Source organism: Lycium ferocissimum, unplaced genomic scaffold (assembly GCF_029784015.1).
Source record: "Lycium ferocissimum isolate CSIRO_LF1 unplaced genomic scaffold, AGI_CSIRO_Lferr_CH_V1 ctg1707, whole genome shotgun sequence".
Lineage (NCBI taxonomy): Eukaryota > Viridiplantae > Streptophyta > Magnoliopsida > Solanales > Solanaceae > Lycium > Lycium ferocissimum.
The window spans coordinates 48,911-71,389 of record NW_026716990.1 but is presented as its reverse complement, the minus strand read 5'-3'; the positions used below and the strand labels follow the sequence as shown (position 1 = coordinate 71,389).

General features: G+C 37.2%; 1 protein-coding gene and 1 long non-coding RNA gene across 5 annotated transcripts; one reads left to right on the top strand and one right to left on the bottom strand.

Annotated features, from left to right (window-relative positions):
- The first annotated feature begins 11,491 nt into the window (after window positions 1-11,491).
- LOC132042682 (probable 3-hydroxyisobutyrate dehydrogenase, mitochondrial) lies at window positions 11,492-20,451 on the top strand. Of its 4 annotated transcripts, none has more exons than XM_059433209.1 (11): window positions 11,492-11,738; window positions 12,150-12,238; window positions 12,658-12,772; window positions 12,877-13,027; window positions 13,934-14,016; window positions 14,806-14,901; window positions 15,987-16,129; window positions 18,052-18,136; window positions 18,641-18,720; window positions 19,825-19,926; window positions 20,146-20,451. In XM_059433209.1, the coding sequence occupies exons 1-10, from the start codon at window positions 11,634-11,636 to the stop codon at window positions 19,910-19,912; spliced, it is 1,035 nt and encodes a 344-aa protein (XP_059289192.1). In that variant the 5' UTR covers window positions 11,492-11,633; the 3' UTR covers window positions 19,913-19,926; window positions 20,146-20,451. The 4 variants fall into 4 exon arrangements, 2 of the variants coding, with proteins under 2 accessions (XP_059289192.1, XP_059289191.1); XM_059433208.1 differs by having other exon boundaries at window positions 20,140-20,451; XR_009411545.1 differs by lacking the exon at window positions 18,641-18,720 and having other exon boundaries at window positions 11,493-11,738.
- Window positions 20,342-21,069, bottom strand: LOC132042683 (uncharacterized). The gene is made up of 2 exons (XR_009411546.1): window positions 20,943-21,069; window positions 20,342-20,504 (listed from the first exon to the last, which is right to left on the bottom strand). It is a non-coding gene; the product is annotated as an uncharacterized LOC132042683 (long non-coding RNA).
- Between the last annotated feature and the right edge of the window lie 1,410 nt (window positions 21,070-22,479).

Below are 22,479 nucleotides of genomic sequence, written 5' to 3'. Positions count from 1 at the left end.
GCACCGAATAACCATAATCATATACATCGGAAAAGTATATACCCCAAAATACGGCTCCCGAACAAAGGGAGCACTGCGAACGACGGGGAGAATGGAAATCCTACGCCGGTGGATCACCAAAACGCGTATCTGTACCTGCGGGCATGAAACGCAGCCCCCCGAAGAAAGAAGGTCAGTACGGAATATGTACTGAGTATGCAAAGCAGGAAGTACAGAACAAAATCATAACCGAAGTAAGGCGTACAGAGCGGGAGCATAACAACCCGAAATACCAAAGTACTTATATCCGAAATACAAATCATACATAAGCCATGCAGAAAACAAACACAACCATCAGAGCGTCCAAAATGCTTAGATTTATTTTGAAAAACATTCCTGTCTCACATATACAGAAAATAGAACATATTATATAAACTGACGTTAACCGAATGCCGAGGAACGTACGGCCCGATCCATAAATAAAATAATAGTGCCGAGGAACGTACGGCCCGATCCATATATCATATAATAATGCCGAGGAACGTACGGCCCGATCCATATATCATATAGTAATCATATATCACATCACACCATCATATATCATATCGTATCAGATTATCATATCATCAAACATCATATCACGTATCACATACGGTCCGCATGTGGGACCGGCGACGAACGTGGTCGCCACTCCATCTGGACGCCACAACACATCATACTTCAGAAGGTTTTATATCTCCGAACATCTCCGTCACACATCATAACATATATCATATCACATCATACTTCGGAAATCACATCATACTTCGAATATAACATAGTGCGCACGAACATAACAACCCCGGGATCCGGTGAAGGATGTAACAACCAAACGCACGAGCAGAATCGTAAGTAGCCATATGCATACAATTCATTATTGCAAACTCAACAAAATCACCAAAGCGAACTATTATTTCAAAACCAAGATAACAGTCAAATCAAATTCCCCCGAGTGTCACTCGGGACATATCAAACCGAACTTCAGAAATCGTAACCACGTATCCAAATCACATGCGTAAAAATCCTTATTTCGGACTTAACGGATAAATAAGGAATCATATTCGGGGGTCGGAAAATAGTTATATTGCATTCTTTCAAAAGCCATTAGAATTTTTACAGAAGAAGATCGCGGGACCCACGGACGAGCGTCAATCCAATCTGGGCCCGCCTACGAAAATCATAGTTATCATATATTATCAGCTCATTATTACCAACTCAAAAGACACGTAAACTATTCGTACTTGAAATCGGAATAATCGTCATATCATATCCTTTCAAAAATAGTCATAAGTACATAAGAAAAGTCGCGGGGCCCACGGAAAGGTGTCGACTCAAGTCGGGCCCGCCTATGGAAAACATAATCATCATACATCATGGAATCATTTTTGAGCATATCGAGGAGATCCGGTTCTGTCTGTGAAAGTTACGGACTTTCGTAGTTTTCAGAATCATTTAGGAATAACACTCTCTTAAAACCAATTTTTTTATGCAACTTTTGAAAATCAATCATACAAAAACATATAAACCATAGTTTGTCCACGCAAGGGTGCCAACATCAAAACAAATACGACCCCCAAACGTGCTCGGATTGGAAGAATGGAATTTCTCCCGAAGCTCATAACGTATCATAACTTAGTCGTATCTAAGACATGCCAGAAGGAAGAAGGTAAGCTTTACATACCTTGTACGCACTCAACGCTAATCCAAATTCAAGCTAAAGCCATCCTACGCCTCAGACTCTCCAAGGTCTACAAACAAGTCAATATATGCCGAACGTTAGCTATAGACATTTTGGGCATTTAATTCCAATTTAGCCCTTAATTTTACAGAAATTTGGGCAGCATTTTCCCTGTAAATAGGCCACCCCGAGAATTTAACTCGGCCAAATCAATCAACAACAACAACAACAACCAACCTAGCAACATTAATAATTAATCTGAAAAGCAATACAACAATAATAACTCTCTTTTCCATCATTCAACAACATTCATAAATTCAATTCGACGACTTACCTTCAAGCCAACATCAACGCTTATACATTCAATTACCAATCCGAATCCATACTAACATCATTTAAGGACATTTCAAACAATATATACCATATTTCCAACGATCCAACAAGGCTCCAATTTGCTCAAAAAATGTCCCAAACCCGAGACACCACCATAGCCCATTTCTAACTTCCAAATCATGATTTGCACCAACAATTCACATTCTAACAATGTTATTCTCATCAATATACAATTTACATTAAATGCACAATAACCTTCAAATCAGCCCCATACAATTACATTAAACTTGAGTTATTAAAAGCTCATTTCCAACATAGAATTCATTACGACGATGACTAAAACGTTAATCGATATTAACCCATTCTTTGTCATATACCATGACCCATTTTCGGCCAACACAACAGATATACATATTGATGATTCTCATTCATCCTTCACCCTACAATGATCATAACATACTAACTAGACCTTAATTCATCACTCAAACATAACACAACACACACACACACTTCACACGCCCAACCCTCACACACATGGCCTCAATTCCAACTCACTATATTTCATGAATTTCCTTCATTTTAGCATACTGCAACATACATACAACCTTTATAACACATAAAACATAATCAAATCTTACCTTTCTTCTTCCAACTTCACAATAGGCTAGGGTTTCCAAGGATGAAAACTAGCGGGTTGATCGCTCCAAAAACACCTCCACGCTACTTAGGGACCTCAAAATAGTGGGTTTGCACCAACAAAATATTTTTGGAGGAGTTTGAATGAAAGTTCAAATTGTGGGGGTTTGGCCGAGAGCCTCCCTCTTGGTTCTTCAACTTCTTGTTTTATTTTCTAAGTGTTGGAATGAATTAGATGACTTAGAAGTCATCTTTTATGCTAGCTTATGAAGTGCACAAGTGTCCTTGGCCCACACCATGTGTTGGAGCAATGAAAATTGAACACAAAATGGGTGGGCCAACTCCAACATCTACACGACCAAATGCATGAAAAATGCATAATTTGCAAGTTCCATTAATTCCAATTTTGGTCCCAAATTTTCCTAATTGTTCCATACCTACAAATTCATGAACAACTTATGTCTCAAAATAAAATTGAAGGTCAAAGGTCTCGACTTTGTATCCCGAAATGGTTTTGTCTCTAACTTACCATAGATAAACCGGATTGTTCCAATGTACGAAATACGGGATATAACATTTTCACCAAACCCCTTCCGAGTACATCTCATCATCTCTTGTTGAACAAATTAGGTGTTCGTTCCTTCCCCTTCAATTTGAGGGGTGGGGGGTGGGGTGTTGGGATTATTGACGAAAGAACTTCACCGGAGAAGAAGACCGGCTATGCTTCAAAGAGAAATGATAAAAAGAAAAGAATAGAAAAAGGACTTCGATGATACTTATGTTAATGTCGGTATATAAGAATGGAATATTTCACACGGATGCAAGCTATACAAAATATGATAAATATCTGGGCTGGACCATTTCAGTTTAAGTATGGGCTTGCAGCTACAATTCATCTACAAGCCCACGATAAGTTTCATCCAGAAAAGCCCATTTGTGCTCACATGCTCAATCCTTCAACAAGTACAGCTGTAGAAGGAATATATTTGTATTCTACAGCTATATACTCTAGAACTTTCCTAGTAAATACGTTTTCTGTATTTTTATTTTTGGAATAAGAGTTTGTTAGATAGGAAACAAATAGGAGAAGGACAAGTGTATAGACAGTTAGTCCTTAGGATTCTTTTTAGCTAGTTATATATACAGCATTGTAAATGATGGAATATACATAGAAAATTTCAGCTCAATCTTCTTTTACATTTTGCAATCTTTCACAATTAAACGAGGGAAGAGAAAGGGCTATTTAGCAACTTTTAATGCAAACAGTTCAAATTGCATTGACAGTTAAAGATGTAAAAATCAAATAATAACACTTTAAATTGCAAATTTCTGTGTGAAAATGAGGGGCGGGATAGAGGTCAATACAAATATAAAGGACAACAGCTAAAAAACACGTGAATAAATACATCACAAGCAATGAGCAAAACAACAAAGACAGCTTAGTCACAATATGATGGTACGAGAAAACTTAAAAGGGACATTTAGAACGTACATTTCCTATACCACAACTATGGCTTCTCTACACTTAAAATTTGCTGCCCTTGGCGCTATTCTCTCTCAATTCAACAAATATATGTAGAGAAAAACACATTGTTGATAATGAAATTTTATTAAATTTAAATCAACAAGAAATTCGGACTATATAAATTCAAGATATTACTCCAAATAAATATTGTGGATTAATATAATTTTGAATTAATTATTTAAGTTCAACAAATTTGGATTTAGTTGATGGTTCGACTTTATTGGGCTAGTCCATTAGTTTGGGCTACAAATGATGAGCCCACTTTACTAAGCCCAAGATACCATCTTATCCTAGAGGCCCAAATAGATGTCACGTGTCACATGACGTGGCATGTCAAGTCAAACGAAGGCGCTAATATGATCATGCCACGTGTCAACATGACGCAGCATGCCTAGTGTACAAGTGACATGTTCCGCCCAATCAAATGTGGTCATGTCACTTCATTCTGATTGGTCAGAGAGGGTTTGTCCTTATCACAACTCTTCCATCTTACAACTATAAATAGGGGTCTCATAATTCAGAGGAGGGAGGAGAATTCAGAACAAGAATCCAGAGGGAGCTCGTGGATCAAACGCTACAAGTTTTTTACAAGCTGCAAGCATTCAAGCACCCCTCTACAAGTTTCAATTCCCCGAAGATCAAGAACGAAGGCAAATCAAATAGAAAGGCGTTCAAGATCAAAGTCAACGAAGGCAAATTAAATACCAAGGCGTTCAAGATCAAATTCACTTGTTCGTCTGAGAATTATTGTTCGTGGCGGCCATCAAAGTGTTCGTGAAGAATCAATTCAAGATCAAGCTTCAAGCCCTCGAATTCAAATACAAGTTCAAGATCAAGAGCACCAAATTCAAGATTAAGCTCAAAAGCCCTTGAATTCAAGTACAAGGCAAGATCAAATAAATTAAGTTCAAGATCAAGCTCAAAAGCCCTTGGATTTATATTTGTAAAGAAGAATAAGAGGATTCATTGAGATTGTAACACTTATATTTGAAATCAAATACGACGATTGCTGCGATATTTTCCTGTCTTGATTATTGTTTTCTCGCGAGAATTTTACTGTCTACACACATATTATTCATTAACGATTTAATGCAAAATAAGGTTTTACCATTAAATTTCTGTGCGCCTGTTTTATTTGTCACATTAGCTTTTTTACGCTCATTAATAAAACATACAAGATATAGTTTACTAAGTTATCCCTATTTATTAGATTTTTTTTGAGAATTTAGTAGTATTAAAAGGTGCTACTTGTTTAGTTCTAAGGGTATAGTTGGAAATAATTTTCAACTTTAGTCTTGAATTCATAAAGTGATAATTATTTTGAGATGATATTTTAAGCTAAAGCGATACTTAAATTGAGATGGAAAGAGTATAAGTTTGAAATAATGGAAGTAAATAATTTCTGTATAATAAGTTAAAATACAATATAGGTTTTCTTAAGTAAATAACTTATGTATATAACAAGTTAAAATACATTATAGTCGGAATAACTTTAGTGTGTCACCGTCAAAAGATGTGGTGCAGTGGATGACGCTGATTCTCCTTTGACCAGAGGTCTCGTATTTGATTTGGGTAATGGAAATATCTTTGTTAGGGAACGCCTCCCCCAGAAATTGGCCTTACCCGACACGAATCAGGATATAGTCGGACTCCGAACACCGGGTGAAAAAAAAAACTTTAGCGTGTCAATCTCCATCAGTTGAATTAAACTCTGGGCATTGGATTTGTGAGGATTAGACTAATTTTGGGAATTTTTAGATAATTAATTGCAAAAAAGAAATACAAGAATAAAATAGAAATTTTAGGTTCATCATAGCATACCCTGCAAATCCGTTACAACCTCTATATAAAGGACAATACTAAGCCCACTTACCAGGCTACACGTGCCTTGGGCTATATTGAATAAAAGACTATCTTAATTAAAAGCCGGGCTTTGGGCCCAATACTAGCTAAACAAAAGGCCCTCTCTTCTGACCCGTCTGTGAAGCCCAAATTAGACTGAAATCCCCTAATTAATAAAATCATAAAAATACGATCTTTACTTCTTCTTCCTTCTCTGTTACAATTCCATCCCCCTTTAAAAATTCCCTTCTCATTTTCAGTCAACGAAATTTGGAAATTGCGATTTGCTGACAGTGTAATCCTCCCACGTTGCTTCATCTGGTGGGAGATTAGCCCATTGAACGAGGATCTGTCCTATGGCTCTGTTTCCCCTTTTTATCATGCGACGTTCTATAATAGCCATCGGCTCTGTCAAAATCTGTTCTTCGTTGGTGCAGTAAGGAGAATCTTTTGAAGGTAAAACCTTGTCACCAACCTTTTTCTTCAAAAGCGATACATGGAATACGGGGTGGATCTTGGATTCTTAAGGAAGACGGAGTTCATAAGCAACTGGTCCTACTTTGTGAATCACTTCATAGGGTCCAAAGAACCGTGCTGAAAGTTTGATATTTTTTCTCAAAACCACTGATGTTTGTCTGTAGGGTTGTAATTTAAGGAACACCCAGTCTCCCACTTCAGACTTTCTTTCTGTCCTTCAACTGTCAGCATAGTGTCTCATACGATTCTGAGCTCTTATGAGGTTATCTTATAGCACTTTACTCATCAGTTATCTTTCTCTTAGGATTTGGTCAACGGAATCCAACTTGGTTTAAGCAATCAGCTCGAAGGACGGCAGTGGTGGCTCATAACCGTATAAGGCCTTGAAGGGTGTCATCCCTATGGCTGAGTGATGGTTGGTGTTGTACCAAAATTCTGCAAGAGATAGCCATTTGCTCCAGTCCGTTGGTTTATGTCCTGTCATACACCTTAAGTAAGTTTCCAAACAACGGTTTCGTCGCTTCGACTGTCCGTCGGTTTGAGGGTGATACGCTGTGCTATGCTTGAGTTGTACTTGTAGTCCTTTGAAAAGCTCCTTCCAAAAGGTACTCACAAATATTGGGTCTCTGTCTGAGATTATAGAGCTCGGTACCTCATGTAATATACATATGTTATCCAAGAATAATTGAGCTAACTGGCTAGCCGTGTAGGGATGGGTTAATGCAAAAAAATGAGCGTATTTGGTAAATTTATCAATCACCACCAAAATGGCGTCTTTCCCTTTAGATTTGGGTAATCCAGTGATGAAATCCATAGCTAGATGTTCCCAAGCTCTCTTAGGAATGGGGATCGGCGGTAATAAGCTGGGGTAAGCTACATTTTCTTCTTTGTTGCGTTGGCATACATCACAAGTCTTCACGAAGTTTTTGATGTCTTCGTGTAAGTTAGGCCAAAAGAAAAGAGACTTAACTCTTAGATAAGTAGCCAGGATACTTGAATGCCCTCCCCATGGTGTGCAATGCAATTCCCCAATTAGCTTTTCTCTAAGCTGGCCATTGGTACCCACCCATACTTTTCCTTTCCTTCTTAGAATTCCTTGTTCAAGTTTAACCTCTGTTGATGCCGCTGAATTGACTGCTAATTGAGTGAGCAGATCCTGAACCTGAGTGTCATGCTTGTAGCTTTCTAGGATGTCTTCTATCCACAAGGGCTGTGTGGTAGTAAGACCATGTCAACTGGCATCTTCGTGCTTCCTAGAGAGTGCATCGGCTGCCCCATTATCAGCCCCTTTTCTATACAGTATTTCATAACTTAGGCCCAACAACTTGGTGACTCCTTTGTGTTATAAGGATGTGGTTATCCGTTGATCCTTTAGGAATTTTAGGCTATAGTGGTCTGTTTTGATGATGAAGTGGCTGGGTTGAAGATAACGGCGCCATTTATCCACAACAACTAACAATGCAATTAGCTCTTTCTCATAAGTTGATATTCCCATGTGTTTGGAACTAAGAACTTGGCTTAAAAATGCAATTGGTCTCCCCTTTTGAGTCAAAACTGCGCCTACCCCTTTACCACTAGCATCCACCTCAATGACAAAAGGAATACTAAAATCGGGCAGTGCTAACACCGGAGCACAAACCATAGCTTGCTTAAGCTCATCAAATGCTTTTGTTGCTTCATCACACCACTGGAAGTTACCCTTTTTCATCAGGTTCGTTAGTGGCTTACTGATGAGAGCGTAGTGCTTGATAAATCGTCGGTAATAGCTAGCGAGGACCAAAAAGCCTCGTAACTGTTTTATTGACTTGGGCCTAGCCCAATCCAGCATTGCATTGATTTTTGTTACATCAGTGTTGCCCCATCACCCGAGATCAAATGGCCCAAGTACTCAACGGATTTTTGAGCAAATGTACACTTAGAACGTTTAGCAAATAACTTGTTAAGCCTTAGAATGTCGAACACTATCTCCAAATGTACCACATGATCTTTCAAACTTGTACTATAAATAAGGATGTCATAAAAAAATACCAAAACGAACTTGCGTAGATGGGGGCCAAAAATCTGGTGCATTAGCGCTTGAAATGTGGCCGGGGCATTCGTTAACCCAAATGGCATAACTTTGAATTCCCACAAGCCATGATGAGTCTTGAAGGCTGTTAAGTGCTCATCCCCATGTCGCATACGAATTAGATGATAACCCGAGCGTAAATCTAGCTTAGAGAAATAATTTGCTCTATTCAATTCATCAAGTAAATCTTCAACCACCGGAATTGGGTATTTATTTTTTACCGTTATCTCATTAATTCGGTGATAATCCACACATAATCTCCATGTTGCATCCTTCTTTTTAACTAATAGAACAGGTGATGCAAATGGGGACACACTCGTGGTCACAGTTTGAGCCTTAAGCATTTCCGCCACCATATCTTCAATTACATTCTTTTGCTCAAAAGAGTAACGATAAGGCCTTAAGTTCACTGGTTTGGAGCTAGGTAATAACTCGATGTGGTGATCGCACGCTCGTGGAGGGGAAAGTTCAGTTGGTTCCTTAAAAAGGTCAACGTAACGGTTCAATAACTCCATTACTACTTGTGAAATTTCCTCCATTGGGTTGGCCGTCACAGTTACAAGTCGCAACTGAGCTATATAAGCCATTGTCCTTTTCCAATCCTTGTCCACTCCTTTTGCCTCAATAATCTCCATGTCTGATGACCCAGTGATGCCTTGCAGTGTGATCAACTTTGAGTCACGGAAGAAAGAAATACTCGCTAGACTTGTGTGAAGTATTAACCGAATCCACCCAATCCATACCAAGGACCATATCGTAACCCCCAACTTTCAGTAATTGCATATCAAATTTAAATTCATGCCCTTGCATTGCCCAACTAAAATTATTACAACTCTTATCACAAAACACAAATTGGCTATTAGCAACTTTGACCCTTAGCAAACGAGGTAACGTTTCGATTTGGGCCTGAATGTTCTTGACAATCTGGGGGTCCACAAAGCTGTGTGTAGACCCGCTATCAATTAATATAACCACTTTGTGTTTCTTGGCCCACCCTTCGATTCTAATGGTCGATGGGGCCTTATTGTGGCCCATTAATGCCAACAGTGAAACCTCCCCTTCTTCATGGGTCTGTTGGCCCTCTTCCACTACGGGTTTTAACACATCTTGTGCATCAATGTATTCTTCACCCTCCAGCAAGTGCAGCACTTTGGGTTTGCATTGGTGACCAGGTGAATATTTGTCATGACACTTGAAACATAAACTCTTCTCCCTCATTTGTTCAATAGTTAAAGGTTTGGCAGCACTAACCCCTTTAGTATTAACCACTACTGGTGCTCTGTAACTGGGCTGATATGGGGAAAATTTAGAATGGGCCTGGCTGCCTTTTGGAGTAAGCTTGGATGAAATTTGTTTATACAAAGCAGTCATGGATTTTTCAAACAATTTGGCGCTTTTATAGGCTTCTAATGAGGTCGTCGGGTTAACATTTTGTACTAAAGGTTGTATATCCAGACTTAATCCCCCAATGAACAATACACAAAATAAATTTCTTTTAAACCCGGATTAATTAAAGTTGCTAGGCACCTTAACTCTTCAAACTTCCGTTGGTAACTTTCTACATCCTTTGTTTGTTCTAACCGATTAAATTCGGCTACTATGTTAACCGGTAAGGAATTTCCAAAACGTTGGCAAATATCTAAGCAAAAATCTGCCCATGTGACCTTTCCTTCATGGTCCACCGCATAGCTATCATACCAATTGTCCACAAAGTCCTTCAAGTGCAAGGCCACATACGTCAATTTGGCCTCATCTTGTATCTAATAGAGGTCAAAAAAAATTTCACACCTTCGAATCCACCCTCTGGGGTTTATTTCGTCAAATTCCGGAAAGGCAAGCTTTGCTAGTGGGGCCCTCCCAAACCCTGTAGAGTGATCTGGCCCAGTGGAATATTGTGGGCTCGGAGTGTACCAGCCCGAAGCATTTTGCGAAAATGAACCAAAAGGGATTTGGTTACTCATTTGGTTGGGACGGCTAGGTATATATGCGAAATTTAGGTCATAGTGGCTTAGGGTTGGAGGGGGTGGTATTGTGGTGACGGTACGAGAGGGGGTCTGTAGGCTGTAGCAGTAGGGTTTAATGGTGTTTTTGTGGAGGAGGTGATTGGGCTTGGTGGTACGGAAAAAAGGGTCTCTGTAGTGAAAGGGGTTTGAATGGAAGAAAAGTTAGGGTTTCCTGGTAAGGGAGATGAGGGAAGTACCAGATTTCTAAAAGCAGTTGAGGTCATGTTATGTTGAGAGGTGGGGTTTTGAGCTCTTAGACTTCCCATCGAGGACTGTCCATCTTCTCTATTTGCAACCGCCGCTGCCGCCATAGCAACGCTGGTCTCCGTCCTTGAAGTTCTATCGCCTAATCCCAAGTTCATCAGCATCTCTTCTACCCGATTGGAAGATGCAGCGAAATCTTTCATTTCGTCGAGTTTAGTACTGAACAAGTCTTGTTTCGCTTGAATCTGATCGAACTTTTTGCCGGTTTCTTCAGTGAATGCGATGAACTTGTTCTCTAGTGTTTTCAGATTCTCTGCGTTTTCTGCAGTGCGAGTCATCGCATCATTAGCCACCATTGTTGAGCCAAAATCGTGGCTACTGATACCAAATTGTGAGGATTAGACTATTTTGGGGAATTTTTAGATAATTAATTGCAAAAAGAAATACAAGAATAAAATAGAAATTTCAGGTTCAACATAGCATACCCTGCAAATCCGTTACAATCTCTATATAAAGGACAATACTAAGCCCACTTAACAGGCTACACATGCCTTGGGCTATATTGAATAAAAGACTATCTTAATTCTGGGCCAGGCTTTGGGCCCAATACTAGCTAAACAAAAGGCCCTCTCTTCTGACCCGTCTATGAAGCCCAAATTAGACTGAAATCTCCTAATTAATAAAATAATAAAAATACGATCTTTACTTCTTGTTCCTTCTCTGTTACAGGATTGCGGTTCCAGGTCAGACAAAATCAGGAGAGTACACGCAATGAACTACCAGTAAGCTGACTCATATTTAAACAAAGGAAGGGCCCACTCTATTTCTCATCTTCAAGAATTTGCAGCTATGGCTACTTTCAGGCTCACATCACTTCACAAATTGGTTTCTTCACTTTCACCCTTCTCTCCAATTCGCAGTTACTCTTCACGGAATGACACCTCTCTTTTTGGTGTAAGGAAGCTAGCTTTCTTCTCTTTTTTTTTTTTTTGGTCTTTCAAGTTACTGGTCTCCTATTATTATTTTCCACTTTTAACTGGACTAACAGTAGCTGAATGCCTGAATTGGCTACTTTTAGAGTAGCTGAATTCGTTTTATCTGTTTGTTTGAAGATTTTGGACTCCTGTTCTCTTTCTGTATTCAATTTATCAATTGATCATAGAATTGCTTGATGATTTCTATTTTCCTTTACTGCCTTCTTCTCTTAAACTTAACTGAAACCGATCACTGTGTTTTTCAGTATAAAATTGCCTTCTTATTCGGCTTATTTAATAGTAACTCTCATGTATTTTTCCTGCAATGTTTTCCTATGTCCCTACATTTCAAGTTTGCTAGTAATAATATTATTATCTGGATCTTCCACAGAGAATTGGATTTATAGGACTTGGAAACATGGGATCAAGAATGGCCGATAACTTGATTAAGGCTGGACACGAGGTTGCGGTACATGACATGTAATGCTTTTCAACTTTATTCACTTATTTATGGTTGCTTACTCTGTAAAATCAATCACACGTCAATTCCTTTTTTCCTTCTATTACATAAGCAGGGTTGGAAAGGGAAAGGGGAAGTGGATAGGGAGTGAGAATTAAATCTATAAGCCTAGGTGGTGTCACAGCTTAGCTTAGTTCCATATGTAATTGGATCTAATGTAGTATCTTTCATGTAGCTATGTTGTGTTATGGAACAGAAATTGCATGTTTGGACACTCTTATATGTGATTTTGGTGTAGCACAATGTGGAATAGGGTGGTTGAGAATAGGAATCCTTCTATATGTTGATGCGTTATTCGATTTAAAGGATTGGTCAGGTCCAAATCAATTCTTATGAAGTTTGTTTTGAGTTTGAGCTCATCAGTTTTTATTTATCCCAGCAATCATAATGTTATGAAGATGTTCTCGGACAAAGGCATTCTCACGGAAGACTCGCCTTTAAAAGTTGCAGAGACAAGTGATGTAGTTATTACAATGTTACCGTCATCAAACCATGTGAGATTTGCATAACATTTTGTATAGCTTTTATATTGTTGTTGATGATAAGTTCGATATGTTACAATATTGGCTATATGAATAATATATTCTTAATCATACAGGTTTTGGATGTCTATACTGGACAAAATGGTTTTCTTAGTGGTGGTAATCCACTCAGACCATGGCTATTTATTGATTCTTCTACAATTGATCCTCAGACATCAAGAAAGCTCTCTGCAGCTGTGTCTAATTATTCTTTGATAGACAAGAAAGGTATATTAAGTGACAAAATGAATTAACTTCACAACTTCTGCATAGTGTTGATAGAGCGTGTGATATGTATTAACTACCTAATATCTGGTCATAAGCTACTTTTATTGTATGTTATAGGCATATAAGTCACTGTTTACCTCTGTTACCCACAGGGAGACAAATAAAACAAAGCAAACATACTCCTTTCTCATCAACATCTACGACGGTGTCACTGTTTGTACCTTATTATCTTGTTTTATGAGTCTTTCTTCTTTTACTAACTTAATTAACCAAACGGCCCAAAAGTGTGGAGCTCAAAGTTAGTTAGGTACGAAATGGGGCAGCAAATGTGCATGTCAGCTATTTTTCTATTTGGATGGTATGTCTGGTAATTGTTTCCATTGTAGTTTCTTCTTCTTCCTCATATCATCCTGGTTGTCCATCCACGTTGCGTATGATATCCAGTAACTTGGTTCAATTTGATAGAAACAAAGTCAAACTCATGCATTATATCGATTGAAACTTGTTACATAACTAATGCTGATTTGAAATTCCAAAACAGTTGAGCCTAGTTTATCTTATTTATGGATAACCTTTCTTCAGCATGTGTAGTTTCTTCTATGGTGAGAATTAAATGCAATCTTATGAATATGAAATCTGTTGATCAAGTTGCTAACTTGTCAACCAAATCATTGAGGTTTTCACAGTGACATGCATTTTCAGCTTTGCATGCAACATAAGATCTATACAATCTAACGTGAGGAAGATTTTCAGAGGATCACAGACTATGTTATGCTGTTACCATTTTCGCACAAAAACATGGCTTTCTTGCAACATGTGAAATGACTATTGTTTTTCCTGTATTGGGTAAAGATTAGATCCACATGATGTTTCGGTCTTTTAGCAAATTCACCATTGTCTTTGCAGATGGCTGGAAGGCTCCTGCTATGTTCGATGCTCCTGTCTCAGGCGGTGTTCTTGCTGCAGAGAATGGGACTCTTACTTTCATGGTATTTCTACAATTTAAGCGGTTCTTAAGTGTGGTTTCATGGTAATTTCACACCCACGCACTTCTTACGTGACTGGCTGTAAGATAAAAGTTTTGTTGTTTCCTGTTAAGTCTCAGTGCCTTCAACAGATTTAGAAGCTCATAAGCCATGTCTCTCAAGATTCGTGTACTAGTAGTAGTAATTGTTGCTAACTATGGCCTTGGGAAGGGAGTAAAACTTTAATGTAATACCTTAGTTCTTTTCTAAGCTATCCATTTCTCAAATATTTATCCCACCTCCAATGCATTAAAGTACAAGATGAATTAACTTCTAAACTTGTTTTTAATTTCAACTGCTGGATATTTGAAAACTTTTAGGGTAATTTACATTTCATGACATACAATTGAGCGTATATGAATGTTTTTCCTTTCTGACACTAATATGTAGTTTGGATATTGAATTATTCAAAGATGTTTGATATCGAAAATTTTAAATTACAGCTAAAATTGTCTGTGGTAAATTACACAGGGTATGTTGTTGTCACTGTTGTCTATGGTATATATGGCATTCCAATGAAAAGATGGATTAATGAAATATAGAATTTCTTTTTGTTTTAGTTGGTGGGATTTGGGGAAGTGGGGCTCTGTTTATCCTTATCAGAATTAGCTGACAGGATGGCACACGTATTTATGGATATCAATTGCGAGGAGATTATAATCCTATGCCAGACTGAAAATTCTCTCTTGTACTTTCTGGCTTCCAAAGTCAGATCCTTGTTGGTTTGAGCTAATAAACTACATATGCATGTAGGTTGGTGGTCCAGAGGAGGCTTACACGGCTGCCAAACCCTTGTTTCTCTCAATGGGCAAAAACACTATTTACTGTGGTGGATCGGGGAATGGAGCGGTATGTCCTGAACCTACATTTCAAAATTTGCACTTTGAGTTTTACATATCTGCTGAGTGCTTATAAAGACTTTGAAAGCCAATTCCCTTTTTTGGCCCTTCTGTTATATTTTGTTTTCCCAGCTTAGACTTGATTAGACACTGTAAGTAGAACCGATAAAACTATATGATGTGAATCAGTAGAAAACAATGTTATATGTCCAGCTTTCTGTATCAGAATATGTAGCAGGCAGTTACTTTCTATGACTTAGATTTAGTAGCGTATGGAAGGCTTTTTGCAAGTAGTATCGACATATTGTCACAATTCAGCTTCTAAGTGGTTTGGGTTTGGGACTGTGGTAGTTTAAGACTTTACTTCCAAGACCATGTTAATGTTTAACTTGTATTGTTTTCAAGCAGTGTCTAGTTCATCTGGGTGTATATCTATTTAAATATTTCTATTTATACATAAATGATTTTTTTCTTAAGTTGCGTCGTATGACACCTTATCCACTACTTACACTCATACATGTTTATATCCAGATTGCACATGCCAGATAGAAGTATATGATTACCGGTCATCAGCAGGGGGTTTCTTTATGCCAGATAGAATTAGTTGATTGTCTGCATAACCTAGCTTCAATTTGTAGTCTTCTACAGCGCAATAGTTTGTATTCTGTAGTTTAAGATCTAAATACAAAATTGTTTCTTGTGATAATGTCCTTAAAACCTGAATTCAAGAAATTTAAGTAGGTGAGACAGAAACTTCATAGGGTCATGGGAGAATATTAACGGAGATAGCCTCGTTGTGTTCCAAACTATTGATCCTTCATTTGGAAGAAGAGAACGAAAAGCCATTATGAAATAACTTGACCCGAAAAAAGTAAATAAGGAAAGGAAAGATCCAAAAAAATAATTTGCCAAATGATCTTTTAAGAAAGGTTTTCGAAAAAACTCTTTTTAAAAGAACTGTCTTAATGCTAACTAACAAAATTCAGATGAACGTTGGTTATAACAATAACGAGATAATATTCCTCAAGTCCATTTCTGCCTAGAAAAAATGGTGGAAAAAAGTTAATGTTGCATTAACTCTTTTTTCTTTCTCAGACTGCAAAAATCTGCAACAATTTGGCAATGGCTATTAGTATGCTTGGGGTGTCAGAAGCCTTTGCTCTTGGTCAATCTTTGGGAATTTCAGCTAGCACTCTAACACAAATATTCAATTCTTCAAGTGCCCGCTGTTGGAGTAGGTACACTGCGACCTTGTATTAAATGCACTATATCATCCATAGTAAGGCAAAAGTCTTAATGGAAACCAATTTGCGTGAAAAATAATCTGCTCTAGTAAATATTTATCTCCTGCACAATGTTCCAATATGTTTATTAGGACGTTTATTTATGGTAGAGGCGTCTTCGTGTATATCTATATTTACTAAGTGAATGTGCATTTTGCTGCAGTAGTATAATACCATGCATCTTGAAAAAAGTGACTTGTTCCTATGCTCATTTTAGTTTGAAAGTTTGTTGAACCAAATAGTGAAGAATAAGAAAGTGTCTCAAAAGTTTGAGCACTCGAGCAGAAAAAAGTATCAGTGCAATGACAAAAAGACTTGCTTCAAATGTAAAAAGCTTTTAGCATACTTCCAACCCAGCAATGCAAGAGCGCAAACTTAACAAGATCCTTTTCTACTTTCAATGTTGATAACAATCTTTGATTTTCCTTATATCAAACATATAATAAGCCAGCAGAGAGGTGCTTATATTTAGATGAAACAGAGGATCTCCAATCCTCAAGCTTAACAGAAATTAGAATCGAGGAATGTATTTTAAGGGATTAGGATTAGACTTCTGGCCTTCTATCATTGATATTAGATCATCGAACTTGAACAGCTTCGCTGAAGCATACCCCAATTCATACAGATGAGATCTTGGCTTTTTATAATTGAGATGATGGTCATGAGCCCTAAACATTTTAACCTTACAACATAGTTCTGTAGGTTAGAACAGGATTTAATTTTAAACTTACCCAATGCTATCAGGTTATTGATTGCTTTCCGATCACTGCCTTATGAGTAATGGTCCAATTTGTAGACTCCATATCTTACTCTTATCACTTGCAAGAAACTTAACTTAATGCAGCCTATTAGGTGATGTCCAGCGATTTCATAGGTCGTCCTATTTATGGAGTAAACTTATCCACACCTGATGTGTACACCAAACTATTGAATACATGAAATATGTCTTTTAAATATAATTTATTACGTAAAATGGTTAATTAATATGTATTCTCATCTCGTTTTTATCACTTAACCGTGTTAAACTAATGTTATTTGGTGTAAGCACCGGTGTGGGCAAGTATTTTCCTCCTATTTGTAATCCCCTCAGAATTTATCTTTCGGTGAAAATACCTATGATTCTGAAACAATATTTCATTTCTTGCCTTGCACACTCAAGACCTTTACCTTATCCTACTTCAAGGTTCACAATGAAATAAGCTATGTTGCTCGGACTCGGGTGCGGGTGTCGGATACGGGTACGGATCTAGAGGTCGGATTCGTCACGATCTAAAATTTAAGATACGAGGGTACGGATCCTGGAAAGGATACGGGTGCGGGGATTCGGCAAAAAATAATTCAAAATCCTAAAAATAGAGTTATAAAACCTAAATTTTGAGATATTATGTGGAAAGCTTGAGGAGAAAATATTGATCAAGAGGAGAATCTCGGAAGGAGATAAAAGGAAAAGGAGTGACATAGAAATTTCTATATACAAGTTATTCCATTTTCTTCAATTTCACCATAGCTTTTTGTTTTGATTACATAAATCATTGAATCTGTCCGGAATTTCTCCCTCGATTTTGGTCAAAGTACCCAAAATTGGTTGACCAGATCGGTACGGATCCCACACCCAAACCCACACCCATGTCGTGTCGACACGGGTGCGGCACCGAAAGTGAAGAGTCCGAGCAACAAAGGAAATAAGTTAATTTATGATCATAACAAAAAGGACCTTAGGATACAAAAAATAAGAAAATAGATAAATGACACTCCAGGAAAGCAAAAGTATGCAAGTTAAATCTTGTCTGTAGCATCTAAATCTGTCCCTTGCTAACATGAACAAAATCCAGGTTTAGCTGATTACTAACTTTATGCTTGTGTGAATCTAATGACAGTGACACATATAATCCAGTGCCTGGGGTGATGGATGGAGTGCCTTCTTCCAGGAATTATATTGGAGGTTTTGCGTCTAAGTTGATGGTACGTGTTCAATCCTGTCTTGATATAGTACAACCATGTTATGTACCTGCTCTGCTAAGATATCGGAGAAGATGAAGGTTCAGTTCTACATTTATAAATGCATGTCAAGGTTCACTTTGAAGCTCACCATTAATACGCATTTCTTTTAAATGTGTTCTCTAATGGGTTTTACTTCTGTCTGATTGCTGGAGATACTTTTGCTTAGTCACTGTGGTAATTATGAGTATGCAAATAATTGCTCGTGTATGATGCATCTGAATGCCTATGTGTTCACTAAAGAGAGAGATCTGAGTTCATTAGGTGTACAGGGTAGCATTAATTAAACAAAGATCCGTTTCACTTTGTTATGAACTATTTCCCTTTTTCTTTTCTACTCAATTCATTTTCTCTTTCTGCTGCATAATCACTTGAAGTCACACTCTAGGAAGTCTACAATAGTGTAGTTTGTATTATAGTTTTGGGGTCTACGCTCCGTTATGGATGTTGGTGTCCTCCTCTGTTCAGGCTAAAGATCTGAACCTTGCTGCAGCATCAGCAAAAGATATTGGATTCAAGTGTCCTTTGACTTCACAAACCGAAAATATGTAAGCCCTTCCTACTTCAGTAACGAGTACATAAGATGGTTCATGTGGCATAGACTGCAGAAAATTGTATGCCTGTGAAGTTAGAAATAAAAGCTATACTGTGACTTTAATTATAGGATCTACTTGCCTTACTAATACTTTGCCTTACTAATACTTAAATGAATAAGGATCTACTGGTCGTATTATTATCTATCCTCTCAACGCATTAATCTGGGGCTTAGGCATTTTGCCATCTGTAATGTTCTCAGTTGCATCTCCTTTCACATACATGAAACTGGAGGTATACTATTCAATTACAATTGTGACATTCTATGCGAGTTTACTAGGCATTGACAACATTTTCTTGAACTATTTTCTATTTTGAACACAACCTAACAGTTATAACAGAGTAGACTTTCTGTTTTCTTAATTAATGTACTGTGTATCATGATATCGCATGTCAGAGAGACTTCATAATATATCTGAGAAAATACTGAATGCTGGAATAATATCAGAAAGTGCTCTATGTTTTAGCTGTTATTATTGCTTTTGATGTGCTGCATTCTTTGTAGTTTGGAAATTGTTTTCTGCAATAACATCTGGTCAATAAACCTTGTTGCTGTGTGTTGCTTTTCTCCAGTTAAGACATCCTGGCCATGGACTCAATCGATGTGATTATTCAGTTTTTGGTCCTTGATTATGTCCTCAACTTTTTTGCGACTCATTTAGCATTGTAAATTGTCTCTTGACCATGAAGTTCTGAACACTTCACCACTATCTTCAGTTCTTGAGTCCCAAAAGAATTTTGCCTGCAAGGAGAAGCAGGACTAGAATAAATTAAGGCGCGTTACAACTTGGTCCACCGTGAACCATTTGGATGCGATATGATAAATATTTGTTAGGTTACAAAATGGAGCAAAGTGGTGAATAACCTAGAGTTATAGTTGAGGGTGGATAAGTGGGCAGGTCTGCTAACATTTAAACGGGTGGGGGATACGATCTAGAGGGACTAAAATCACAATACTCTCTCAAAACAGCATGTTATTATAACATGTCTTCTGGTTATTATCATGTCTGTTGGACTAAAATGTTGTCTAAGTATCTAAAATCCATATCTGAATTCAGCTTCACAGAGCTCTGCAATAACGGTCATGCGGCAAAGGATTTCTCTGGTGTATTCCGCTACTATTACTCTGGAAAGGATGAGCAGTAATTGCCTCAGCTAAGGTATATCTGTTGGCCAGAGTTTCTGGTTTCTTAATTTAGAAGTCTGAAAAGCTTCATCCAAGGTTACCTGCTTGGTACGCTGCAGAAAAGATAGAACTCTGTATAGTGGTATTCTTAATCCTTTACTTCTTGCATTTCAACAATTCACTTTGTTGGAATCGTGTATTCATGAATAACAGTGAAGTTAGTGGACTGATGTTTATTTTACTCCAGTTTCAGGTTCTATCTGACAGCGTGTATAGGATCTTGTGATGTTCCATGAAGATCCCACTGATGGTGTTATGATATTAGATTATTAGCTGATATAAGGCTCTCGATAAGTGGAATAATCAGTGTTGGGAAAACTCTACTACCTTATGTTTAAATTTAAATTTCTGCTTAGATATTTTAGGTTGTCGAATATGTATTATGTAGATTTTATTTTGTGTTTTAGTGGCTATTTAAAGCTTTGTTAAAAAATAAAAGAGGAGATATTCTTATTCACAAGAATATAACAAAATTGGGGCAAGCGAGCCTTTTGAAGTTTTTTTTTTTTCAAAGTAACGGGTACTAAATTTTAGGAAAAGAACTTAAAAGAACTTTTCTTTGCTAGACCTAAATAAACAAGAAATGGACATCTATAACATTATTATTCATAACAATCCCTCTTAATTATCCAGTAATAAATAATGTTCGTTAAAAGCTTACTAGGAAAATGCTAGTGAATCAAAATGAGTACGCGTATCGAATAATATGCACATATTGTCCTCTTTGGTCAGATAGACATCATGGATTTGTTTCTTGATCTACGCCATCATCAAGCCCAAAAGTGTGCATACCATGTGAACTTGTGATATGTCTTATAAAGCCCTTCACTTTCTTTCTCCGTTCCGATGTAGAAGCATGTCAGTCTTTCTCTTTGACCCGCCCTCAGTCATAAGCGTCACACTAGCCGTCTCATTAAACCTTATCAGGAAAATTCAATATGACAAATCTTGTTAAGGGAAAAGCCATATAATGCATATTTATATTTATACCCATGATGAAAACTTGATATCTCGGAGAAAATGCATTCTAATGTTGTATATCAACTTCTCAAATGTTGAGGTTGATACTGCTTTAATGAACAAATTCGTCAAATTATTACTTAAATGTACTTGTTCATGCATTTATTTTTTTGGTGAAATGTGTTTCGTTCTATTTTCTTTAAATATGTATTTTCCTCTCAGTGGATCCATAAATGCAACATTGTCTTCATATAATGTTGTTGGAATCTCCTTTTTTAGAAGAACAACATACATTTCCTGAATGATTGAGTTACTGATCTCAGTAAAATACATTATCGATTTACTTCATAAAAGGCCATTATCTCTACATGATTTGAAAAAGTAGCACCTATAGTTTGGTTTGTTGATCGCCATGATATAACAATATCCCCATATGTAAATAACTAGTCCGTTTGAGATCAGTGAATATTTTGCATCTATATAACCAATTAGTTGTGACCTGAATTCATTTGAATAAGCCAATCTCACATCAATGGCCCCTTAAAGGCATCTGTATATATTTATCATTCTATTGTTTTTATATCGCGCAAAATTAAATCTTGCTAATAAGCTTACAAGAAAAGCTGCATCTAATCTAGTATTATTGACAAGATAAATGTCACGACCTAATTTCTTGTCAAGGCGTGGTAGGAACTCGATATCTTAACTTGGCCGAGTGAACCACCATCCTATATCTTTATGTTATATCATAACGTGCATTCAACCCACATTTAAGAAAATAAATAAACTCTTAACTTATGATACATATAAAATAATTATTTGAATAATCAACAATATTTTTTTAAAGCTGCAAATATCCTGGAAGACATTATGCATAGTGGATATCCAACCCAAATTTCAAGTACGTATATGAAGCCTCTATTGGGAGTTCAGAACGAATTGCACAAGACATAGAATTCCTTGCTAATCCTCGAAACGAATGACCACAATTATAAATAAATACTACCTGTCTGGGTAAACTGAGAAAATTCATAGGCTAAAGCGGATCTGACCAATCAGAACTGCAATGAAGGGGAAATCTAGTCTGTTGTTTGCTCACCTGTAAAACCTGTAGATTCCTACAAGAGAACGTCGGTACACCACAAAGGGTACTCAATAAGTTTCAACAACCCCTCATGAAGTTGGAACAAGACTTTAAATAAAACATAAATGTAATATCGTGAACTCAAGAATTAAATAATTTTAGAAAATGAATCTCATCAAACAACAACATGGTTACTGAGTTTTTCTTAATTAGATACATAGCTTCGTTCATTCATTCATTCTTTTTTTAGTTTTTTAAGTAATTTTAGTCGACTGTAACTTTTTTGTGCCAAACTATGACGATTCAGTAACTCTATATACGCTTACTCGTAATCTTTATATGATTACCATTCTTGATTTTCCTCACATAACAAGTTAGTAACTATTTGTACGATTACTCATAATCCTTTATACAATTATCATTTTTGGATTAGGATTTCTTTAAGCTTCAACTTCATGGTGATATCACAATCAGTTTCCACAA

Coding starts and splice junctions, on each gene's coding strand:
- LOC132042682 (XM_059433209.1), top strand. CDS start 11,634: ATGGCTACTTTCAGGCTCACATCACTTCACAAATTGGTTTCTTCACTT. Junction 13,028..13,933: donor TTCTTTGATAGACAAGAAAG/GTATATTAAGTG, acceptor TTGTCTTTGCAG/ATGGCTGGAAGGCTCCTGCT. Junction 18,721..19,824: donor ACTTCACAAACCGAAAATAT/GTAAGCCCTTCC, acceptor ATCTGAATTCAG/CTTCACAGAGCTCTGCAATA.